At 40.4% G+C, this 19,342-nt stretch overlaps 1 protein-coding gene across 2 annotated transcripts in view; it reads left to right on the plus strand.

Moving 5' to 3' along the window:
- LOC124483310 (potassium voltage-gated channel subfamily H member 1-like) overlaps window positions 1-19,342 on the plus strand; it is a 56,277-nt gene that overhangs the window by 18,509 nt on the left and 18,426 nt on the right. For both annotated transcript variants that reach the window (XM_047043704.1, XM_047043705.1), the window contains exons 8-10: window positions 82-281; window positions 868-1,120; window positions 9,556-9,752. In XM_047043704.1, coding sequence (XP_046899660.1) covers window positions 82-281; window positions 868-1,120; window positions 9,556-9,752 — 650 coding nt within the window. The remainder of the gene's footprint in view (window positions 1-81; window positions 282-867; window positions 1,121-9,555; window positions 9,753-19,342) is intronic.

The raw sequence follows: 19,342 nt of genomic DNA on the forward strand, positions 1-19,342 counted from the left end.
AGGTCTCATTACCATTCAAAAGAAATGTCGGGCCACTTTCTGAGTTCTCATGGCTACTTATTGTCCTCTCTCTTTTTCCAGCACTCTTGTATGCCACTATTTTTGGTAACGTCACCACCATCTTCCAGCAGATGTACGCCAACACCAACCGCTATCACGAGATGCTCAACAGTGTCCGTGACTTCCTTAAACTCTACCAGGTGCCCAAGGGCCTCAGTGAACGAGTCATGGATTACATAGTCTCCACTTGGTCCATGTCCAGAGGCATAGATACTGATAAGGTACGTTGTGTTTGATCTATACTTATAGCCAATCTTAGTAGCAGGGGCATGATGATTTGATGCAACCTCAGACCCTTGATGAATACCAGTCATTTACATTTTATTTATGTAACAGACACTTTTAGCCAAAGCAATGTACATGTATTGCAGCATCAGATCAAGCATCAGAAGTGCATAGTTCTACAGTATATTGGTGGTTAGAGTCAAGGAACAGTCTGTATTTACTAGCCACATCGAAAAGTAACCACATCTCATTTAAGTCAACAATTTATGTGTCAGCTAATAAGATACCAAGAGTTGAGGGATGCTGATGGGTCAAAGACTTCAGAACATCAATGGAAACAGCCAGTCATTTTTTAATTTTACATACTTTTTTATACAACAAGGCCTAAGTGAGCACTAACCTTTTTCAAGTTTCATTACTTTGTTCACCAAAGAAATCAGAAAAAAGCAACAAACATGTTTTATTGTATTAATGTATAACAATGCAAACCAGTCTAACAAAAAGAAGATAATGGCAAAACCAATGGCATCTAACTAGACTGGGATTTACTATGTACATCAGTTGTGACCTTTGATTCTCCAGGTGCTGCAAATCTGTCCCAAGGACATGCGAGCGGATATTTGCGTCCACCTCAACAGAAAGGTATTTAAAGAGCACCCGGCCTTCCGGCTGGCCAGCGATGGGTGCCTCAGGGCTCTGGCCATGGAGTTCCAGACGATCCACAGCGCCCCAGGAGACCTGATTTACCATGCTGGTGAAAGTGTAGACAGCCTTTGCTTCGTGGTTTCTGGGTCTTTGGAGGTCATACAAGATGACGAGGTGGTGGCCATTTTAGGTGAGATACTTTTATGGCATGACATGTCAGCATGCACAGATATAATTATTTTGGTGACACTTTATTTGAAAGAGGTATGCTGCACATAAGTATACTGTACATAAAGCTTTTTCGTACCAATTGAAAAGTGACAAATGAACTTACTGTTCCACAGTAAGTAACCAATATTAACATTTTTCTGCAAGATGGGAAAATATTATAAAAATGTACATTGTAGAAGATCAAGAGTTGGACAACGAGAGCTAAATTAATTGATGTTTGACCAACAACAACAGGCTGAATGGAGATTCAAACTCAAGAGCATGAGGTTGCAAGTCAGCCTCTGCTACACATCAACTGTTGAGTTTATGAATGACCATATTGTCTTGTACATTTCCTATATAAACGGGACAACGGGATGACTGGGTTAATGCTCTAAAGAATAGCTTACTCGTAGTGCTTTAAAAAGGTTGTTTGGAAGGGAATTTCAAATCATGCCTAGCATCAGTGGCGATGTGTCCTGGGTTAGGTTACTGAAATGAATTTGCGCAACAGGCAAGGGATCCACCTGAACCATCCATTTAATTCATTAGAGATTACTCGGTTGTGAATCTGACACTTCCATGCATAGACTACAAGTAGCTAGCTACTGTGGTGAACCTGGCTTGTTTTGCAGTGGTTTACACAGTCTCGCTAAACAGATGATTGAAGTGTGGGCTCAAAAAAACTCGCATTGCTGTTTTACAACCGGAGGATTGATCGGAAGACTAGAAACCGTGCATGGTACTTCAGGGGGGTGTCACCTTAAAGCCTATTAGGTTTGAAAAACCATCATTCAAAAATACATTTGATTTAGTGACACAAACCCATTGGGGCAATGTATACATTTACATAAATACGTCAATGATACATATCTGTACAAAATTTCAAGTCAATTAGACCTTTGGGTCAAGAGAAAATGAATTTTTAAGGTTTTTCAAAATTATCACTGTACAGGAAAATCCATCACGGCGGACCTTTTGGGTCCTTGATGCTTTTTTGTTCCTCATGAAAAATGAGGCATGCACACCAAGTTTCAGAGGAATTGGAGCAATGGGGTGGAAATGCCATCATTTTGAAAATTTGACTTTTGGGCGTGGCCTGTGGTGCCCCCTATGGTCCTATGTGGCCCATATTTGGTGTGGGGGTACCCATTTGGATGTAGTATCAATGTGCCAAATTAGAACATTTATGACCGGGGATATTTTGAGATATTGGGGCGCAAGGAGAAGAAAAATAAATATAACTGCAAGCAGCGATGCGGGTTCCTCCGCAAAATATTATAAACATGTACACAGTAGAAGATCGAGAGTTGGAAAACAAAAGAGCAAAACTACTTCATGTTTGGCCAACAACAGGCTGAATGGGGATTTGAACTCATGAGCATAAGGTTACAAGTCAGTCTCTCCATCCCCTCTGCTACACACCAACTGTTGAGATTGTATGAATAGAAAGGGCAGAGTATTAGCTTTGGTCAGCTTTGGGACAAAGGTTAAGAAACGGTTGACATTTCAAGGTGAAATTGCATGAAATTGTGCATGGTATTTCAGAATGATGTCATACTGTTTAACTAAACAGATATTCAAAATGATGACAGGCCAAAATATAATGGCTGGATACCAACATACTACCTTATACTTTACAGGTCACCATCCATTGAGCTATTCTCAGTGTTAAATAGTGTCATGTTCAGTAACTGTATTAAAAAGTAAGCTGTTTCTCCTTTGGTTAGCGTTGTTAGATTCAGCCAAAGTTTAAACTGCTTGTACATTTCCTATGAAAATGGGACAACGGCATGACTGGGTTGCTGCTGTAAAGAATAACTTGCTTATAGTTTTTTAAAAGGTTGTTTGGAGTGCCATAACTTGTCATGGAAGGGAGTTTGAAATCATGCCTAGCATCAGTGGGGATGTGTCCTGGCTTAGGTTACTGAAATGAATTTGTGCAAAAGACAAGGGATCCACCTGAACAATCAATTTACTTCATTAGAGATAACCATTAGCGTTATCTCTACCATGCGTAGACTACAAGTAGCTAGCTACTGTGGTGAAGCTGGTTTGTTTTGCAGTGGTTTACACAGTCTCGCTAAACAGATGATTAGAGTGTTGTGATGGGCTCAAATAAACGCGCATTGCTATGTTTTACAACCGGAGGATTTATCGGAAGACTAGAAACCGTTTTGTCAGAATAAAAAATTAAAAACTATGCCTCTGACTGGTTTTGAACCTACAACCCTTTACTTCCCAGCACAACATCTCAGCCAATTGAGCCATTCCCAGGGATGGATTACACAAAGTTTAATAACTGGATAATAAAAAAAGCTGTTTCTCCAATGGCGAGCATTGTAAGATTTGGTCCAAGTTCAAACAGCTGTAATTCAGTCATATTTTGACATATCAAGGTGAAACTTTGCATGGTACTTCAGAGGCATGTCACCTTAAAGCCTATTAGGTTTGAACCATCCTTCAAAAATACATTTGATTTAGTGACACAAACATATTGAATACACCCCTTTCAGCCATTTTGTATTTGATTTAATTGCCTTAAGTAAAAAAAAATGATACGTCAATGATACATATTTGTACCGAACCTCAAGTCAATTAGACTTTTGGTTCAAAAAAGGAGGAATTTTGAATGTTTTCCAAAATTATCACTGTACAGGAAAATCCATCATGGCGGACTTTATGGGTCCTTGAGGCTTTTTTGTTCCTCATGAAACATGAGGCATGCACACCAAGTTTCAGACGAATTGGATTAATGGGGTGGAAATGCCATCACTTTGAAAATTTGACTTTTGGGCGTGGCCCCCTATGGTCCAATGTGGCCCATATTTGGTGTGGGGGTACCCACTTGGATGTAGTATCAATGTGCCAAATAAGAAAATTTATGACCGGGGACTTTTTTAGATATTGGGGCGCAAGGAGAAGAAAAATAATAAGAAGAATACCAACAATAACAATATAGCTGCAAGCAGCGATGCGGGTTCCTCCGCAAAACGGCATAATATCATAAACATGTACACTGCAGAAGATCGAGGCTTGGACAACAAGAGAGCAAAACGACTTCATATTTGGCCAAAAACAATTCCAGACTCTCAGTCAATGCACAACAAACTAAAGTCATGTGAGCAACTGGGCTAGTGCAGCGTTCATATTCAGCTCCTTGCAAGAAAAGCCTGTGAGGTTTAGCAGCCGACTCTCTGGTCCGATTAAACTACACAACATGCACAATCAGGGTGACCAACAAGATTATATTAACTAACCAACAATAACATTACAAACATCTAACTGAACGAACACAACAACTGAAATCCCTCGCAAGGCTGTTGTAACCAAACTATTTTCCACAAGTCTTTGCGTTATTGGACATGCCGCACTGCATGCTGGGTACCCAAGGGTGCTGACGCTGATTATCTAGCAGTGCTCCGACTGCGTGATATGAGTATTCGTTTTTTGTCAGCTTTGGGACAAAAATTAAGAAACGGTTGACATTTCAAGGTTAAATTGCATGAAATTGTGCATGGTATTTCAGAATGATGTCTGCCTGTTTAACTAAATAAGTAATCAAAATCATGACAGGCCAAAAGACTGTGCCTGGATTCGAACCTGTGACCTTATGCTTTGCAGTACAACATGTCAACCCATTGAGCTACCCGCAAAGCTGAGAAATTCTGGTCAGTTTCTGTAAAAAAAAAAAAAAGATGTATATCCTGTAGCATGGCTTGTTTCGATTCGGCCAAAGCTTAAACAGCTCAAATTCAATGATCTTTTGACATATCAAGGTGAAATTGCGCATGGTATTTCAAAACGATGTCATCCTGTTTAACTAAACATATATTCAAATTTAAGACAGACTCAGTGTGGCTGGATTTAAACCTACGACCTTATACTTTGCAGGTCTCCGTTCCAGCTCGTTGAGCTATGTCATGTTCAGTTACTGTACAAAAAAAAACCTTTTTCTCCAATGGTGAGCATTGTCAGATTTGGTCCAAGTTCAAACAGCTGTAATTCAGTCATATTTTGACATATCAAGGTGAAATTGTTATGGTTCTTCAGAGGCATGTCACCTTAAAGTCTATTAGGTTTGAAAACCCATCATTCAAAATGACATTTGATTTAGTGACACAAACATATTGAGGCAATGTGGACATTTATATAAATACACCCCTTTCAGCCATTTTGTATTTTATTCAATTGCTATAAGTAGTGTTTTTAAATATGTCAATGATACATATCTGTACAAAATCTCAAGTTAATTTGACCTTTGGTTCAAGAGAAGAGGTATTTTGAAGGTTCTCCCAAATTATCATTGTACAGGAAAATAGATCAGGCGGACCTTATGGTTCCTTGAGGCTTTTTTGGTAGCCATGAGAAATAAGACATGCACACCAGGTTTCAGAAGAATTGGAGCAATGGGGTGGAAATGCTATCACTTTGAAAATCGGACTTTTGGGCGTTTCCTGTGGTGCCCCCTATGGTCTGATGTGGGCCAGTCTGTGTTTGGGCCGTAGTTGTGGCATGTTGTATCAATATGCCAAATATCAAAACTTTTTACCAATGTGTTCATGAGATAAATTACTAGAATAATAATAATAATAATAATAATACCAACAAACACAATAGGTTCCTCCTAACGGAGGAACCCTAAATATTCCTCCTCCTACCGGAGGAACCCTAATAATGAGAATACTAGCAAAAACAATAGGTTCCCTCCTACCGGAAGAACTCTAATTAGACATGGATAACACATAAAAGCTGTATTGAATGTTGACAACATTCAGTTACAGATGTTGCGAATGATCTATGACATCCTTTATATAGTACATGCCTACTGTATGTATACCACTTCCAAGTACTCTTAAGTGTTACCATTCCTTATCATAGTTAGTGGGAAGTGTACACAATATATACATCACAAGGGTGTTTCCAAGTAGCCTGGCTCTGCCCTCCTACGTACTTCCGCTCAATTTGGATTTTGCTTCTGTACTAGGTCTGGGAGTTTGACTTTGAAGTCGGTTTTCAGAAACACATTTTTTGTAGGTCCAATCAGCGAACAGAGGGAGTGGCTGAGAATGATGACGTTAATGTCGTGCACTAGTTTAAGTAGTTCATTAATGGCGGCGGAGAAAGATGCGAGCAAAGCTATTCTGCGGTTGTGGCAACGCTGCCGAATATCCATAGGTTAAAGCCGGAGAAAAAACATCTTGCTGAGTTTAGTTGGTGGCCATGATGTTGTGGTCCTCCTCCCCACGGGGTTCGGGAAAAGTTTGATTTTCCAGCTACGGCAGCTAGCTCCGTTACAGTAGTGGTGAAGGAGTTGGCTAAGGCGAACGCTTGCGATTGGTTATGGCAAATCAGAGTGGCTCTGGGCAGATCCAATAGTTTTAAACTTCAACAGAGGACCCGCCTTCAAAGAAGTTAACGTTTGTCAATGGAGCGATCCCAGACCCTTAGTACAAATGAAATGTACGAGGGTCTGGTTAGGACCAGGCTAGTTTCCAAGAGCATTTCTGGGGCTACTTCACTGATTTCGTTTACCTGAATCTTACCCGTTTAAGTGGGTTTATACATCAACATTGTGTTAGCTTGACACCTTACGCAGAAATTACATGAATTTTCTTATGAAGGGACATGAGTCCAGCAACATGCATTAGAAGAAAGAAATATGACAATATGATGAAGACGAATGCTCCAGGCCCCTCATTAAGCAAACTATTTTTAGACATTAAGTCTTTCATATACTCGCATGCTATTTACAGAATCCTGGCAATATCTGGGAGTCCCTGAGGGCATTCATTTGAAGTTATAAACTATTTTAGGAATGAAAGCTGAAAATGGTGAGAGAAAGGCACTGGAGCAAGTCTCATACACATGTATACACTACTCACCTTAATTGGAAGAACCTAAATCATTTGTGAGGGCATCATATTTTCCCAGCATCACTCTTTTTGAAAAATTATATTATGTGATGGAGAACACTTGGTCTCAATTACTTTATTTATAACAAAGATAACATTCAGCCAATAACTTTTAAATTGGTCATTATGTTTATAAATTGCTAGTACAGTTTTTCCCGATTGCTTAAGCACAATTTTGAAAACAGGGCTCACTTTGTCAAAACACAACACATGATTCACACAACCAGACTCACAGGTAGCAAAAAACCTCCAATCTTTTGCAAAATGAATCACTTCGTTCAAAACTATACAATCTGTCACCAAATGCCACACACATGTTCATAAAATTGTACTCTGTTTGAACCAGATACACACTGTTGTGCTCAATTTTTCAGTAACTATTATTTTCTAATGATATAACCAGCTTGATTTTGTTACAGAGATAATGTTACAGTGGAGTACATGAAGTACATGAATATGTTGACCAAACACAACACACAAGAACAGTACTGCACACAAAATATGTACTGTACTCTCCACATTGTCTACGTAAAGGTTGCATTTTGTGCAGAAGATCAGAACATATTTCAAATATCTGAAGGCTTGATTGGTTTTCCGTATAAAGATAAGCACTGTTTTAGGTCACCGTGACAAAATGTTCATAGAAAATGGGATAATGGGTTTACTAGCCCAAATGCAACATTTTGTTTGCTTATGAGATTGTTGATCATTTTCTCCCTCTAAATTGTCAAGGGAAGAGGGCTTCTATTAAGGGTCTCGACCTGTAGATGCCACTTTTTTTCCTCCACGACTGGTAAATATTTGGATTGCACTCTAGCAAGAGCTATGACAGGGCGGATATACCACATTGCGGATAATCCTCAGGCTGATATTCACTTCCCATGGGGGTTAGTTGTCATTAAAGCAATTTGTCTTTTGTAAAATTGGCCAGATGTTGCTGAAGGGCTTCCACACATTGTTCACATCAGTATCAAATCATCCCCAGCTCAGGACCAAGTCTTTTAAATGAGGTCCACTAGACTTTAGATTTTTAAAGCTTACTTCAAAACCTTCTTTATTTTGCCAACTGGTGTGTTCTGTCACAGGCTGTACTGTGTCATAAAATATCAGCAGCCATACTGTACTGTAACTCCAAACCTTGAGCTAAGCCTTCACATGCATTTCATTAGCCAATCCTCAGCTGGAAGGTGGCAGAGCTACATTTCATTTGTAAATAGAGATGAATATTAAAAGCTGTAACTTGCAGTGTTATCTCTAATCCTTTTGGAGGCCTATTCCAAAAAATGCTTTGCAAAGGTTTATTTTTTTAAATAATTGAAGGAGTTGACTGATGACATTAGTGAGTGCAATTAGTGTTAACTAATTGTGACTTTCCATCCTAATCTTCATGCATTTGTTTTCTTAAAGAAACTGGTCAATCTGAAAGTGTAACACTGTTTCCACCAGTATCTGAAGATAAACTATTACAATTCCAAGTGTTTCATAAAAGTCCATTAGAAAGGGCCCTGTCAATCAAACGAGAAAGCTCAATAGAAGGCTTCAAGTATTGTGTAGGGGTTTAAATATTGGCCAAACAACAAAAACTAATTCCCCTATGGTTTGAAAGAAGATAAGAAACTGAACAGTGTATTAACATGAACCAAATTATGTAAATACCAATGGAATTAGTTATTTGACTATGGGTTAAATCAGAGCAAGAATGGTCAAAGTAGAGTAAATGAAGTAAACATAATAATAACAATGCAAATCAATGAAATCAATTACAAGGCAAAATGTTACAAAATGAAGGCTTTACATCTTACCTACTCTACCATGAGTATTGTAAATCAGAGGGAAAAGGCAAGAGGTGAGAAAGGAGAAGGACAAGCCAGAGCTAAGGAGAAGGTCTCAGGAGATCAAGAATCCACAGAGCAATGCTTCACAATTCCCTTTATACACAAGAACAACCAATCAGACCACATCGTATCAACATATGACTAGCAATACAACACAAGTTACACAATGAGGTGTGAGACCCATCAAGAAGAGACTCCGTCCAACAACTCCAGATTTTTGGCATAGGAGAGGTGGGGGTAGGGGGACACCCAGCCATACAATTGCATGTTCAATTTCAAAAAACCTTGAATCTTTAGCAGTGTATTTCAACTGGACCTCTTAATTATCTTGGATTTGCTACAGAAAAAAACATACCAAGTTCATTATTTATAATATATTCTCGATATAAATATCAGACTGCAATGCACTTAGGGTAATAAAAAAAGTTTTCATGCTGTTGCTGTATTTCTCTTATCCCTAAATATATGCCACACTGCATTCTCTATTATGGAACATGTGACCTTGAACACTTATCTTCACACCAATCGGGATTGGCTGCATGAAGGAGTGTCACGGGTCCTAAGAGATTTATATTACTATAGAGGAACGCAAATTGTTCTCTGAACCTTATTAACCCTTTTCTCCTTCTCTCTTCCTTTCTTTGCTTATAATTGAACCTGCACAGGAAAAGGGGATGTGTTTGGGGATATATTCTGGAAAGAGGTGACCCTTGCCCAGGCATGTGCCAACGTGAGGGCGTTGACCTACTGTGACCTGCACGTCATCAAACGCGATGCCCTGCAGAAAGTGCTGGAGTTCTACACAGCCTTCTCAAACCACTTCTCTCGCAACCTGCTGCTGACCTATAACCTTAGGAAGAGGGTAAGCATCTCCAGTTTACCTCAACGTTTCCTTTGCTTTCAAGTAAGCTCTCCAACCTGATAGGTAGACAGATTAAACATGGTTTTCCATATTGTGTGGTGTGGAACCCAGAGTGAGTTTGAGGGTAAGGAGGTTTCTGGGATGTATGTTAATGTTTTTTTATAGGCCGTTTTAATGAAAGAAATTGAGCATACTCTGTTTCTATTCTGTCTGACAAAAATGCATCTATTATAGTTGTTGATATATCAATTGAAACCTCTAAATGAAGATGTCCTTGAAGTCAGCAACATTGGTGAAGTTAAATTGAAAACCCACTGTACAGCTTTCTTTTTTTCTTTATAAATTGTTTGACATTTATTTTCTTTGTCAGCATTCAGTCGAGATTGGCTGTTTAAGGGAGCTGCTGCTTCTGCAAAAAATAGTATTTTTTCAGCAAGAGGAACTTCAGCCTCGTTAAAGTACTTCACTTTCATCAGAATGACTAAATACCATGACAGTCAAGTTGGCAAAGATGATGACTTATTTTAATAGCACATTTGATAAGAAATAATTCTGTCTTGATATTTACAATTAGCCATGGAGCATGAACCGTAGATCCGTAGATCACTAAGGTTTCATTAAGTTTACTGCTTCGTCTAGCAGAGAAAAGCCTACTGCGCTTAAGCCTCTTTACTTTCACACAGGCACTGATCCCCCCTACTTGTTAGCTTAGGTAAACACTGGGTTGATTTGGTTAATGCTGAAACCTGCTGTGAGGTATGGCACAGGTTTCACAAAAAGGCCATGGTGCCCTCTTCTTCTGGTAATTGTAATTGGTTGTTATAAGGGTTGGCTGTCATTGTTCTTAATGAGCATGCCTGCACAGGTTCTCCCATGAAGGTTTCCTGTTGGTTGGGGTTAACATGACCTGGTTGACAGGTCAAGGTTCTAGGGCTTCATCCACATCAATAGGGAGTCAGGTGGCTGAGCTGTTAGGGAGTCGGGCTAGTAATCTGAAGGTCGCTAGTTCGATTCCCGGCCGAGCTAAATTCCGTTGTGTCCTTGGGCAAGGGACTTCACCCTACTTGCCTCGGGGAAATGTCTCTGTACTTACTGTAAGTCCCTCTGGATAAGAGCGTCTGCTAAATGATTAAATGTAAATGCAATAGGCCATCCCCTTCTTCATACACCTTGAAATTAACTACGAACGAAATTGACAGGTTTATCACTCTCACTGAATGAAGAGGGAAAATATTGAACAATGCCCTTTGGTGGTGGACTGTACATGAGGATATAAAAGCACAACTTTGACCAAAATATTGCAGCTACGTTACTGGGCAGGGTCTTTAGGTTGACAGTACTTAATAGTGCAAGTGTAGTGTAGATGATTTACGTCTCTAATAATATAATTTGTCAACTACAGTGTACAAATCTTACTAAATAAATACTTCCCAAATAAATACAAACCGCCCAAATAAATCACCAATGACATACTTCTCTCTGCTGCCTTTGGCTTCCTCACCATCATCATCCTCCTTGACCTTAGTGGTGCCTTTTGATACCATGCACCCCCTCTGCGTAACCGACACCACCCTATCCTGGCTCAACTCCTATCTCTCTGACAACATCAATATATCTTTGGAAACAATTACAAATCTTCCACCACAATCACCCATGGTGTCCCACAGTGCTTGGTCCCCTCCAGCTTTACCTCTCTTTCAAAACCATTACTAACTTCAGCCACCCACTCCACCCCAGTGGTGTACTGGCCCTGGGGCATACCGAAAACACAAAAGTGTGCAGGTTTTACTGCAATACTTTTACTATCCAAAAGTAAAGGAGGAGCCGGAAATTTGAGAAAAAAGGAAGAATGCATTAGAGGGACAGTCTTCCAAATGGGGCAAAAACTGAAATTTGCATTTGCTGACATCCTCAACCCTCACTTATTTGGGACACCCAACCACATTTGATTGGCAAACACCCAGCCATCTTTCAAATAGGCCCTCAAAACCCTTTTCAGGTTTACATTCACCAGTTAACCTCTTTCAGAATCAAAATGGGATTTATTCGCCATGAAAGTTTGCCCAGACGAGGAATTTACTTGCATACAATAAACATATGGGAACCCATAGATCAATTTTTTTTGAATATCTATACTAAGGGCACACGGGGTACATAAACCAGCAGTACTAAGTGGAATTAGAATTAAATAAAATGTACAATAAAATAAAATCTAAGTTGTCATAAAATAACATTTAAGTTACCACTTACAATATAAAAATACAAAAAATACAAATATTATAAAAAATACAAATATGCAAGATACAATTGTGTAATGTAATGTGATTTAAGTAGTCATTAGAGTCAGTGTGGACCCTTGGCCTTGTTGAAGAGGCCAACAGCGGAAGGGAAAAAACAATTTTTCTGGAGTGAAGTATTGGTCCTGATGGACCGCAGTCTTCTGCCGGAGGGGAGTGACTGAAACAGGGAGTGTCCAGGGTGGGAGGAGTCGGCCACAATCTTCCTCGCTCGGCTCAGGGTCCTGGAGGTGTGCAGGTCCTCGAGGGAAGGCAGATTGCAGCCGATCACCTTCTCAGCAGTGCGGATGATACGCTGCAGCCTGCTCTTGTCCTTGGCAGTGGCAGCAGCGTACCAGACGGTGATAGAGGAGGTGAGGATGGACTCAATGATGGCTGAGTAGAAGTGCACCATCATTTTCTTTGGTAGGTTGAATTGTTTCAGCTGCCGAAGGAAGTAAATCCTCTGTTGTGCTTTCTTGATGAGGGAGCCGATGTTCAGTTCCCACTTGAGGTCCTGGGAGAGGATAGTGCCCAGGAAGCGGAAGGACTCCACAGTGTTGACTGGTGTGTCACTCAAGGTGGTGGGGGTGAGTGGGGCTGTGTTCTTCCTGAAGTCCACAACCATCTCAGAGCATTGAGCTCTAGGTTGTTCTGGCTACACCAGGTCACCGCTTCCCACCTATAATAAGACTCATCTCCACCAGAGATGAGCCCAATAAGGGTGGTGTCGTCCGCAAACTTCTGGAGTTTGACGGACGGCTGACTGGAGGTGCAGCTGTTGGTGTACAGGGAGAAGAGCAGAGGAGAAAGAACGAAGCCCTGAGGTGATCCGGTGCTGATGGACCGGGAGTCAGAGACTTGTGTTCCCAGCTTAATGCACTGCTTTCTGCAGACAGAAAGTCTGTGATCCACCTGCAAGTGGAATCAGGCATGTTCAGCTGGGAGAGCTTGTCCTGAAGCAGGGCTGGGATGATGGTATTGAAGGCAGAGCTGAAGTCCACAAACAGGATCCTGGCGTAGGATGCTGGGGAGTCTAGGTACTGTATAGAGTGAAGTAGAGGGCCATGTTAACTGCGTCGTCCACAGACCTGTTGGCTCTGTAGGCAAACTGCAGGGGGTCCAGTAGAGGGTCTGTGATTGTTTTAAGGTGTGCCAGCACCAGGCGCTCAAAAGATATCATTACCACAGAGGTCAGGGCGACGGGTCTGTAGTCATTATGTCCAGTTGGCCTGGGCTTTTTGGGCACAGGGATGATGGTGGAGGACTTGAGACTCCAGGGAGGTGTTTAAGATGTAGGTAAACACCGGAGACAGCTGGTCAGCACAGTTCTTGAGGGTGGCAGGGGAGACAACGTCTGGCCCCGCTGCTTTACGTGGGTTCTGCCTCTTGAAAAGTCTGTTGTCTTCACTCTCCTGAATGGAGAGTGTCGTCACTGAGTTGGTGGGGAGCAGGGGGGAGGGAAGGGATAGTCTACTGTCGTCTTTCAAAACGACAGTAGAACTCGTTCAGGTCGTTGGCCAGACGAGAGTCGTTAGTGGAGTGGGGGGCTCTGGGCTTGTAGTTGGTGATCTGCCTGCGTCCTCTCTTTGTCCAGCCTCAGCCTTCTGAGTTTAGCTGTAAACCAGGGTTTGTCGTTGTTGTAGCTCACCCTGGTGCGTGTTGGTATACAGCAGTCCTCACAGAAGCTGATGTATGATGTCACAGCCTCTGTGAGCTCATCCAGACTATTGGAGGCAGTCATGAACATATCCCAGTCAGTTGAGTCCAAGCACGCCCGCAGACCCTCCATGATAGTAGAGTAGGAGTGATCCAAAGTGTTCCCTTCTCTGGTAGGGAATTTGATGAGTTGTCTGTATTTGGGGAGTTCTTGAGTGAGATTGTCTGTGTTAAAGTCGCCTAGCACAATAACCAAGGAATCTGGATTTTCATGCTCCACGCACAATATCTGGTTGGCGAGTACACGTTGAGCCTCGTTGGCGCTAGCCTCATGTAGACGCCGAACAGTATGAATGAAGCAAACTCCCGTGGCGAGTAAAAAGGTTTACAGTTGATAAAAAAATGATTCAAGATCAGGAGAATAGTGCTGCAGAATCACTGTTACATCTTCACACCAGCCACTGTTAATGTAAAAACAAATTCCGCCACCTTATGTTTTATGGAGGACCAAACCTGCCAAAATTAAATATAAATGAATAAATAAATGTATAAATAAATGTACTTATACATAAAAAAAAATATATATATAAAAATAAATGTATGAAAAAATATTAATTACGTATTTATTTATTTACATGGCCATTTATTTATGTATTTATTTATTTTTGAATTTATTTATTTCTGTGTACATTTATTTCTGTATTTATTTATTTCTGTGTACATTTATTTCTGTATTTCCTTGTCCTTAAGCTAATGAGGTAAGCTGTCAATCAATGTATGTCACGGTGTCACCTTAACCCCATTGGTTGATTGGTATCAGAGTGCGAAGATGGACTTTCCATGCCTGGGGTTGCTATGAATACCTTAGTAAACAAAAGACTGCACACACGCAACAGATAGCCAGAGATTTGAGAGTTTTGGCTAGCTAACCTTGCTAAAAAAGTGCTAGTCAAGATGTTTTACTTTTTTGCGTTGAGGCTCTGGATACCAATTTGTACCATTTAGCTGCATGCAGAGTCATAAAAAGAAAGAGTTGCATCAATTGATTGGCTTTACGTTCATGGTACTGCACTGTAGGATAGTTAGAACTAGAGCGAGCTAGCATGAGTTTCAAACACAGCAGCATCGTCGTTGTGGAACAGTTGTACTGCATAGTATGAAGGAGCTGTGCCAAGGTAAGAATGTGTAAGTTCTTGGCTCATTTTCTGGCATCTAGTACATTTAATATTTCAGTATCTTAAAGTGCCGAGATTTTTGGATGCTAGCTAGAAATGTAGAAGCCAGAACGTAGCAAAAACAATGTGCTACGAAGTGAGTGATGACCTGTTTATGTAATGTTAAGTGTAGCTGTCACGACGTGAGGTGGGGTTGGACCCAAATGCAGGGGAGTACCGAGGCATAGCGAGGAACACAGGTTTAATTCTCAAAACGGGAAACAGACAGGGTACACGCAGGGACAAAGGGTAATGCTAAGACAAAGACTGGACACAAAGCAGGAACCTAAATACACAGAAACAAACAAGACACAGGTGAACACAATGAAACTAACGACAACTGAACGAGACAGGTGACGACAATGACAGGGAAACACTAGGGCAGGGCAAAACCAAAAACAATAGGGGGGCACGGCTGTGGCCGTGACAGTAGCTTGCTAATTTAGTGCACTATTTATGTTTATTGAGAAACTAATGCCTACAAACAAGTTTGTGTGAGAGGAAAGCTGTATTTAATAATTAATTCATAAAGGTGGTCGCTTATTTGCACCAAAGTCTGGTAGTTAGTACGGTAAGAAATTGAATGATATTATACAGTATCAAGGAACCATCAAAGAACAGAGTACAACATGGTTAATCTATTCATAAAGTGAATGTTTACTAAGCAAACTATGAGTTAGAGACCATTGTAACATTCAGTCCATCATGAGTTAGAGACCATTGTAACATTCAGTCCATCATGTGATTATCATTACAGCTTACTGTCTGTTTATGTGTGTGTGTGTGTTGTGGTTATGGCCCTTGCAGTCTGGCATTGCTACTGAGGTTGATGTGAGCTGAAAAGGAGGCCCAGTGCCTTGGAGGTGGATGTCAGACCACTGGACGAACGAGCGCTGGATGGGAGACCACTAGTTGAAGGAGCGCTGGATGGGAGAACACTGGATGAGAGAGAGCTGGAAGGGGGACCACTGGATGAGGGAAAATGTGATGGAGTGGGCTGTCTTATATTTGAACCACAGTATTTTTGTCATTACTATGCTTTTAATTGTGGTCGTTATTGAGTTATATTGAGTTTGCTCCTGTTGACTTTAGCAAACCACCTCTTTCTCTCACTATCAGCTGGAAAGCTGTAGCCTACATCACGACTCCCTATTTGGAGCATGCAATACATCCAAGATGCTTGGTGCAAGACCAAGACAGCGCAGTGTAGACAAAAGTGTTACCTTTATTGTGACACTCTTTTCATAGCAGAGATTAAAATAACGTGTACATATTTGAATAGTCATGTTGACTATCATAGTTGTACTGTAGCCTTTCACAACCAAGTCCTTGAGGTTTAATCATTGTGCACTACACATGCTTAAAATTTTATTAAACTGTTTCCTATTTCTATCATTACATGGTCATAATCACCTTGTGTGCTGTCAGTTATTGATGATTCAATAAAAAGGAATAAGTAGGGCAAGATTAAATAAAGATGCAGAACATACTACTTGTTTGTAAGTTACATTTAATGACAACACATGAAGGGTATGAAGAGATTCTTAAATTGGAGTACAGCTCTGGTTGCATCTATATGGCTGTTGATTTGCCTGATAGACTTGCTGTTGATAATGACAAAAATGCAGAACACGCCACTACAAATGCACTCCATAAACTATGACTAAATTGTGTCGGTCAAACTGCAGAGTATTACAGTATAACTATGCTAACCTGCTAGGGAAGTTTACCGGCTACCTGCCTAATGTTACAACATTGGATTAAAATTATTAGAGCTACGTTTTACTCATTTACACGAGTTCCTTAGTTTAACCCGTATGACAGATCGTTGCTAGCTAGAGCTAAATTCATCTGAATTTGTGGTTGCCGTGTACGCGATAAGTAGGCTACACTTCAAAATATCCACATATCATCTGACCAGATATCAATAGTTTGATCAGCTGCCTTTAGTAGCTCCAATATCCGTCTGGACATGTTTACTGTGACTTTACGTCTCTAATCTATCTGGTCTTGCTATGGCATGATGCTTGGCTGAACGTCCTGCCCTGATCCCGCCCTGATCCCGCCCCTATCCCGCCCCCTAATTAGCTTAAGGATGAAGAAATACAGAAATAAATGTACACAGAAATAAATAAATACAGAAATAAATACAGACAGAAATAAATTATGTAGAAAACAAAAGACTATAGTAAAGTAATTGTAAAATAATTTCTATGTATGCAATATATTTATTGATAGATTTATTTCTGTCTGTATTTATTTCTGTATTTATTTATTTCTGTGTACATTTATTTCTGTATTTCTTCATCCTTAAGCTAATTAGGGGGCGGGATAGGGGCGGGATCAGGGCGGGATCAGGGCAGGACGTTCAGCCAAGCATCATGCCATAGCAAGACCAGATAGATTAGAGACGTAAAGTCACAGTAAACATGTCCAGACGGATATTGGAGCTACTAAAGGCAGCTGATCAAACTATTGATATCTGGTCAGATGATATGTGGATATTTTGAAGTGTAGCCTACTTATCGCGTACACGGCAACCACAAATTCAGATGAATTTAGCTCTAGCTAGCAACGATCTGTCATACGGGTTAAACTAAGGAACTCGTGTAAATGAGTAAAACGTAGCTCTAATAATTTTAATCCAATGTTGTAACATTAGGCAGGTAGCCGGTAAACTTCCCTAGCAGGTTAGCATAGTTATACTGTAATACTCTGCAGTTTGACCGACACAATTTAGTCATAGTTTATGGAGTGCATTTGTAGTGGCGTGTTCTGCATTTTTGTCATTATCAACAGCAAGTCTATCAGGCAAATCAACAGCCATATAGATGCAACCAGAGCTGTACTCCAATTTAAGAATCTCTTCATACCCTTCATGTGTTGTCATTAAATGTAACTTACAAACAAGTAGTATGTTCTGCATCTTTATTTAATCTTGCCCTACTTATTCCTTTTTATTGAATCATCAATAACTGACAGCACACAAGGTGATTATGACCATGTAATGATAGAAATAGGAAACAGTTTAGTAAAATTTTAAGCATGTGTAGTGCACAATGATTAAACCTCAAGGACTTGGTTGTGAAAGGCTACAGTACAACTATGATAGTCAACATGACTATTCAAATATGTACACGTTATTTTAATCTCTGCTATGAAAAGAGTGTCACAATAAAGGTAACACTTTTGTCTACACTGCGCTGTCTTGGTCTTGCACCAAGCATCTTGGATGTATTGCATGCTCCAAATAGGGAGTCGTGATGTAGGCTACAGCTTTCCAGCTGATAGTGAGAGAAAGAGGTGGTTTGCTAAAGTCAACAGGAGCAAACTCAATATAACTCAATAACGACCACAATTAAAAGCATAGTAATGACAAAAATACTGTGGTTCAAATATAAGACGGCCCACTCCATCACATTTTCCCTCATCCAGTGGTCCCCCTTCCAGCTCTCTCTCATCCAGTGTTCTCCCATCCAGCGCTCCTTCAACTAGTGGTCTCCCATCCAGCGCTCGTTCGTCCAGTGGTCTGACATCCACCTCCAAGGCACTGGGCCTCCTTTTCAGCTCACATCAACCTCAGTAGCAATGCCAGACTGCAAGGGCCATAACCACAACACACACACACACATAAACAGACAGTAAGCTGTAATGATAATCACATGATGGACTGAATGTTACAATGGTCTCTAACTCATGATGGACTGAATGTTACAATGGTCTCTAACTCATAGTTTGCTTAGTAAACATTCACTTTATGAATAGATTAACCATGTTGTACTCTGTTCTTTGATGGTTCCTTGATACTGTATAATATCATTCAATTTCTTACCGTACTAACTACCAGACTTTGGTGCAAATAAGCGACCACCTTTATGAATTAATTATTAAATACAGCTTTCCTCTCACACAAACTTGTTTGTAGGCATTAGTTTCTCAATAAACATAAATAGTGCACTAAATTAGCAAGCTACACTTAACATTACATAAACAGGTCATCACTCACTTCGTAGCACATTGTTTTTGCTACGTTCTGGCTTCTACATTTCTAGCTAGCATCCAAAAATCTCGGCACTTTAAGATACTGAAATATTAAATGTACTAGATGCCAGAAAATGAGCCAAGAACTTACACATTCTTACCTTGGCACAGCTCCTTCATACAATGCAGTACAACTGTTCCACAACGACGATGCTGCTGTGTTTGAAACTCATGCTAGCTCGCTCTAGTTCTAACTATCCTACAGTGCAGTACCATGAACGTAAAGCCAATCAATGGATGCAACTCTTTCTTTTTATGACTCTGCATGCAGCTAAATGGTACAAATTGGTATCCAGAGCCTCAACGCAAAAAAGTAAAACATCTTGACTAGCACTTTTTTAGCAAGGTTAGCTAGCCAAAACTCTCAAATCTCTGGCTATCTGTTGCGTGTGTGCAGTCT

The sequence above is a fragment of the Hypomesus transpacificus genome, chromosome 21 (genome assembly GCF_021917145.1).
Source record: "Hypomesus transpacificus isolate Combined female chromosome 21, fHypTra1, whole genome shotgun sequence".
Lineage (NCBI taxonomy): Eukaryota > Metazoa > Chordata > Actinopteri > Osmeriformes > Osmeridae > Hypomesus > Hypomesus transpacificus.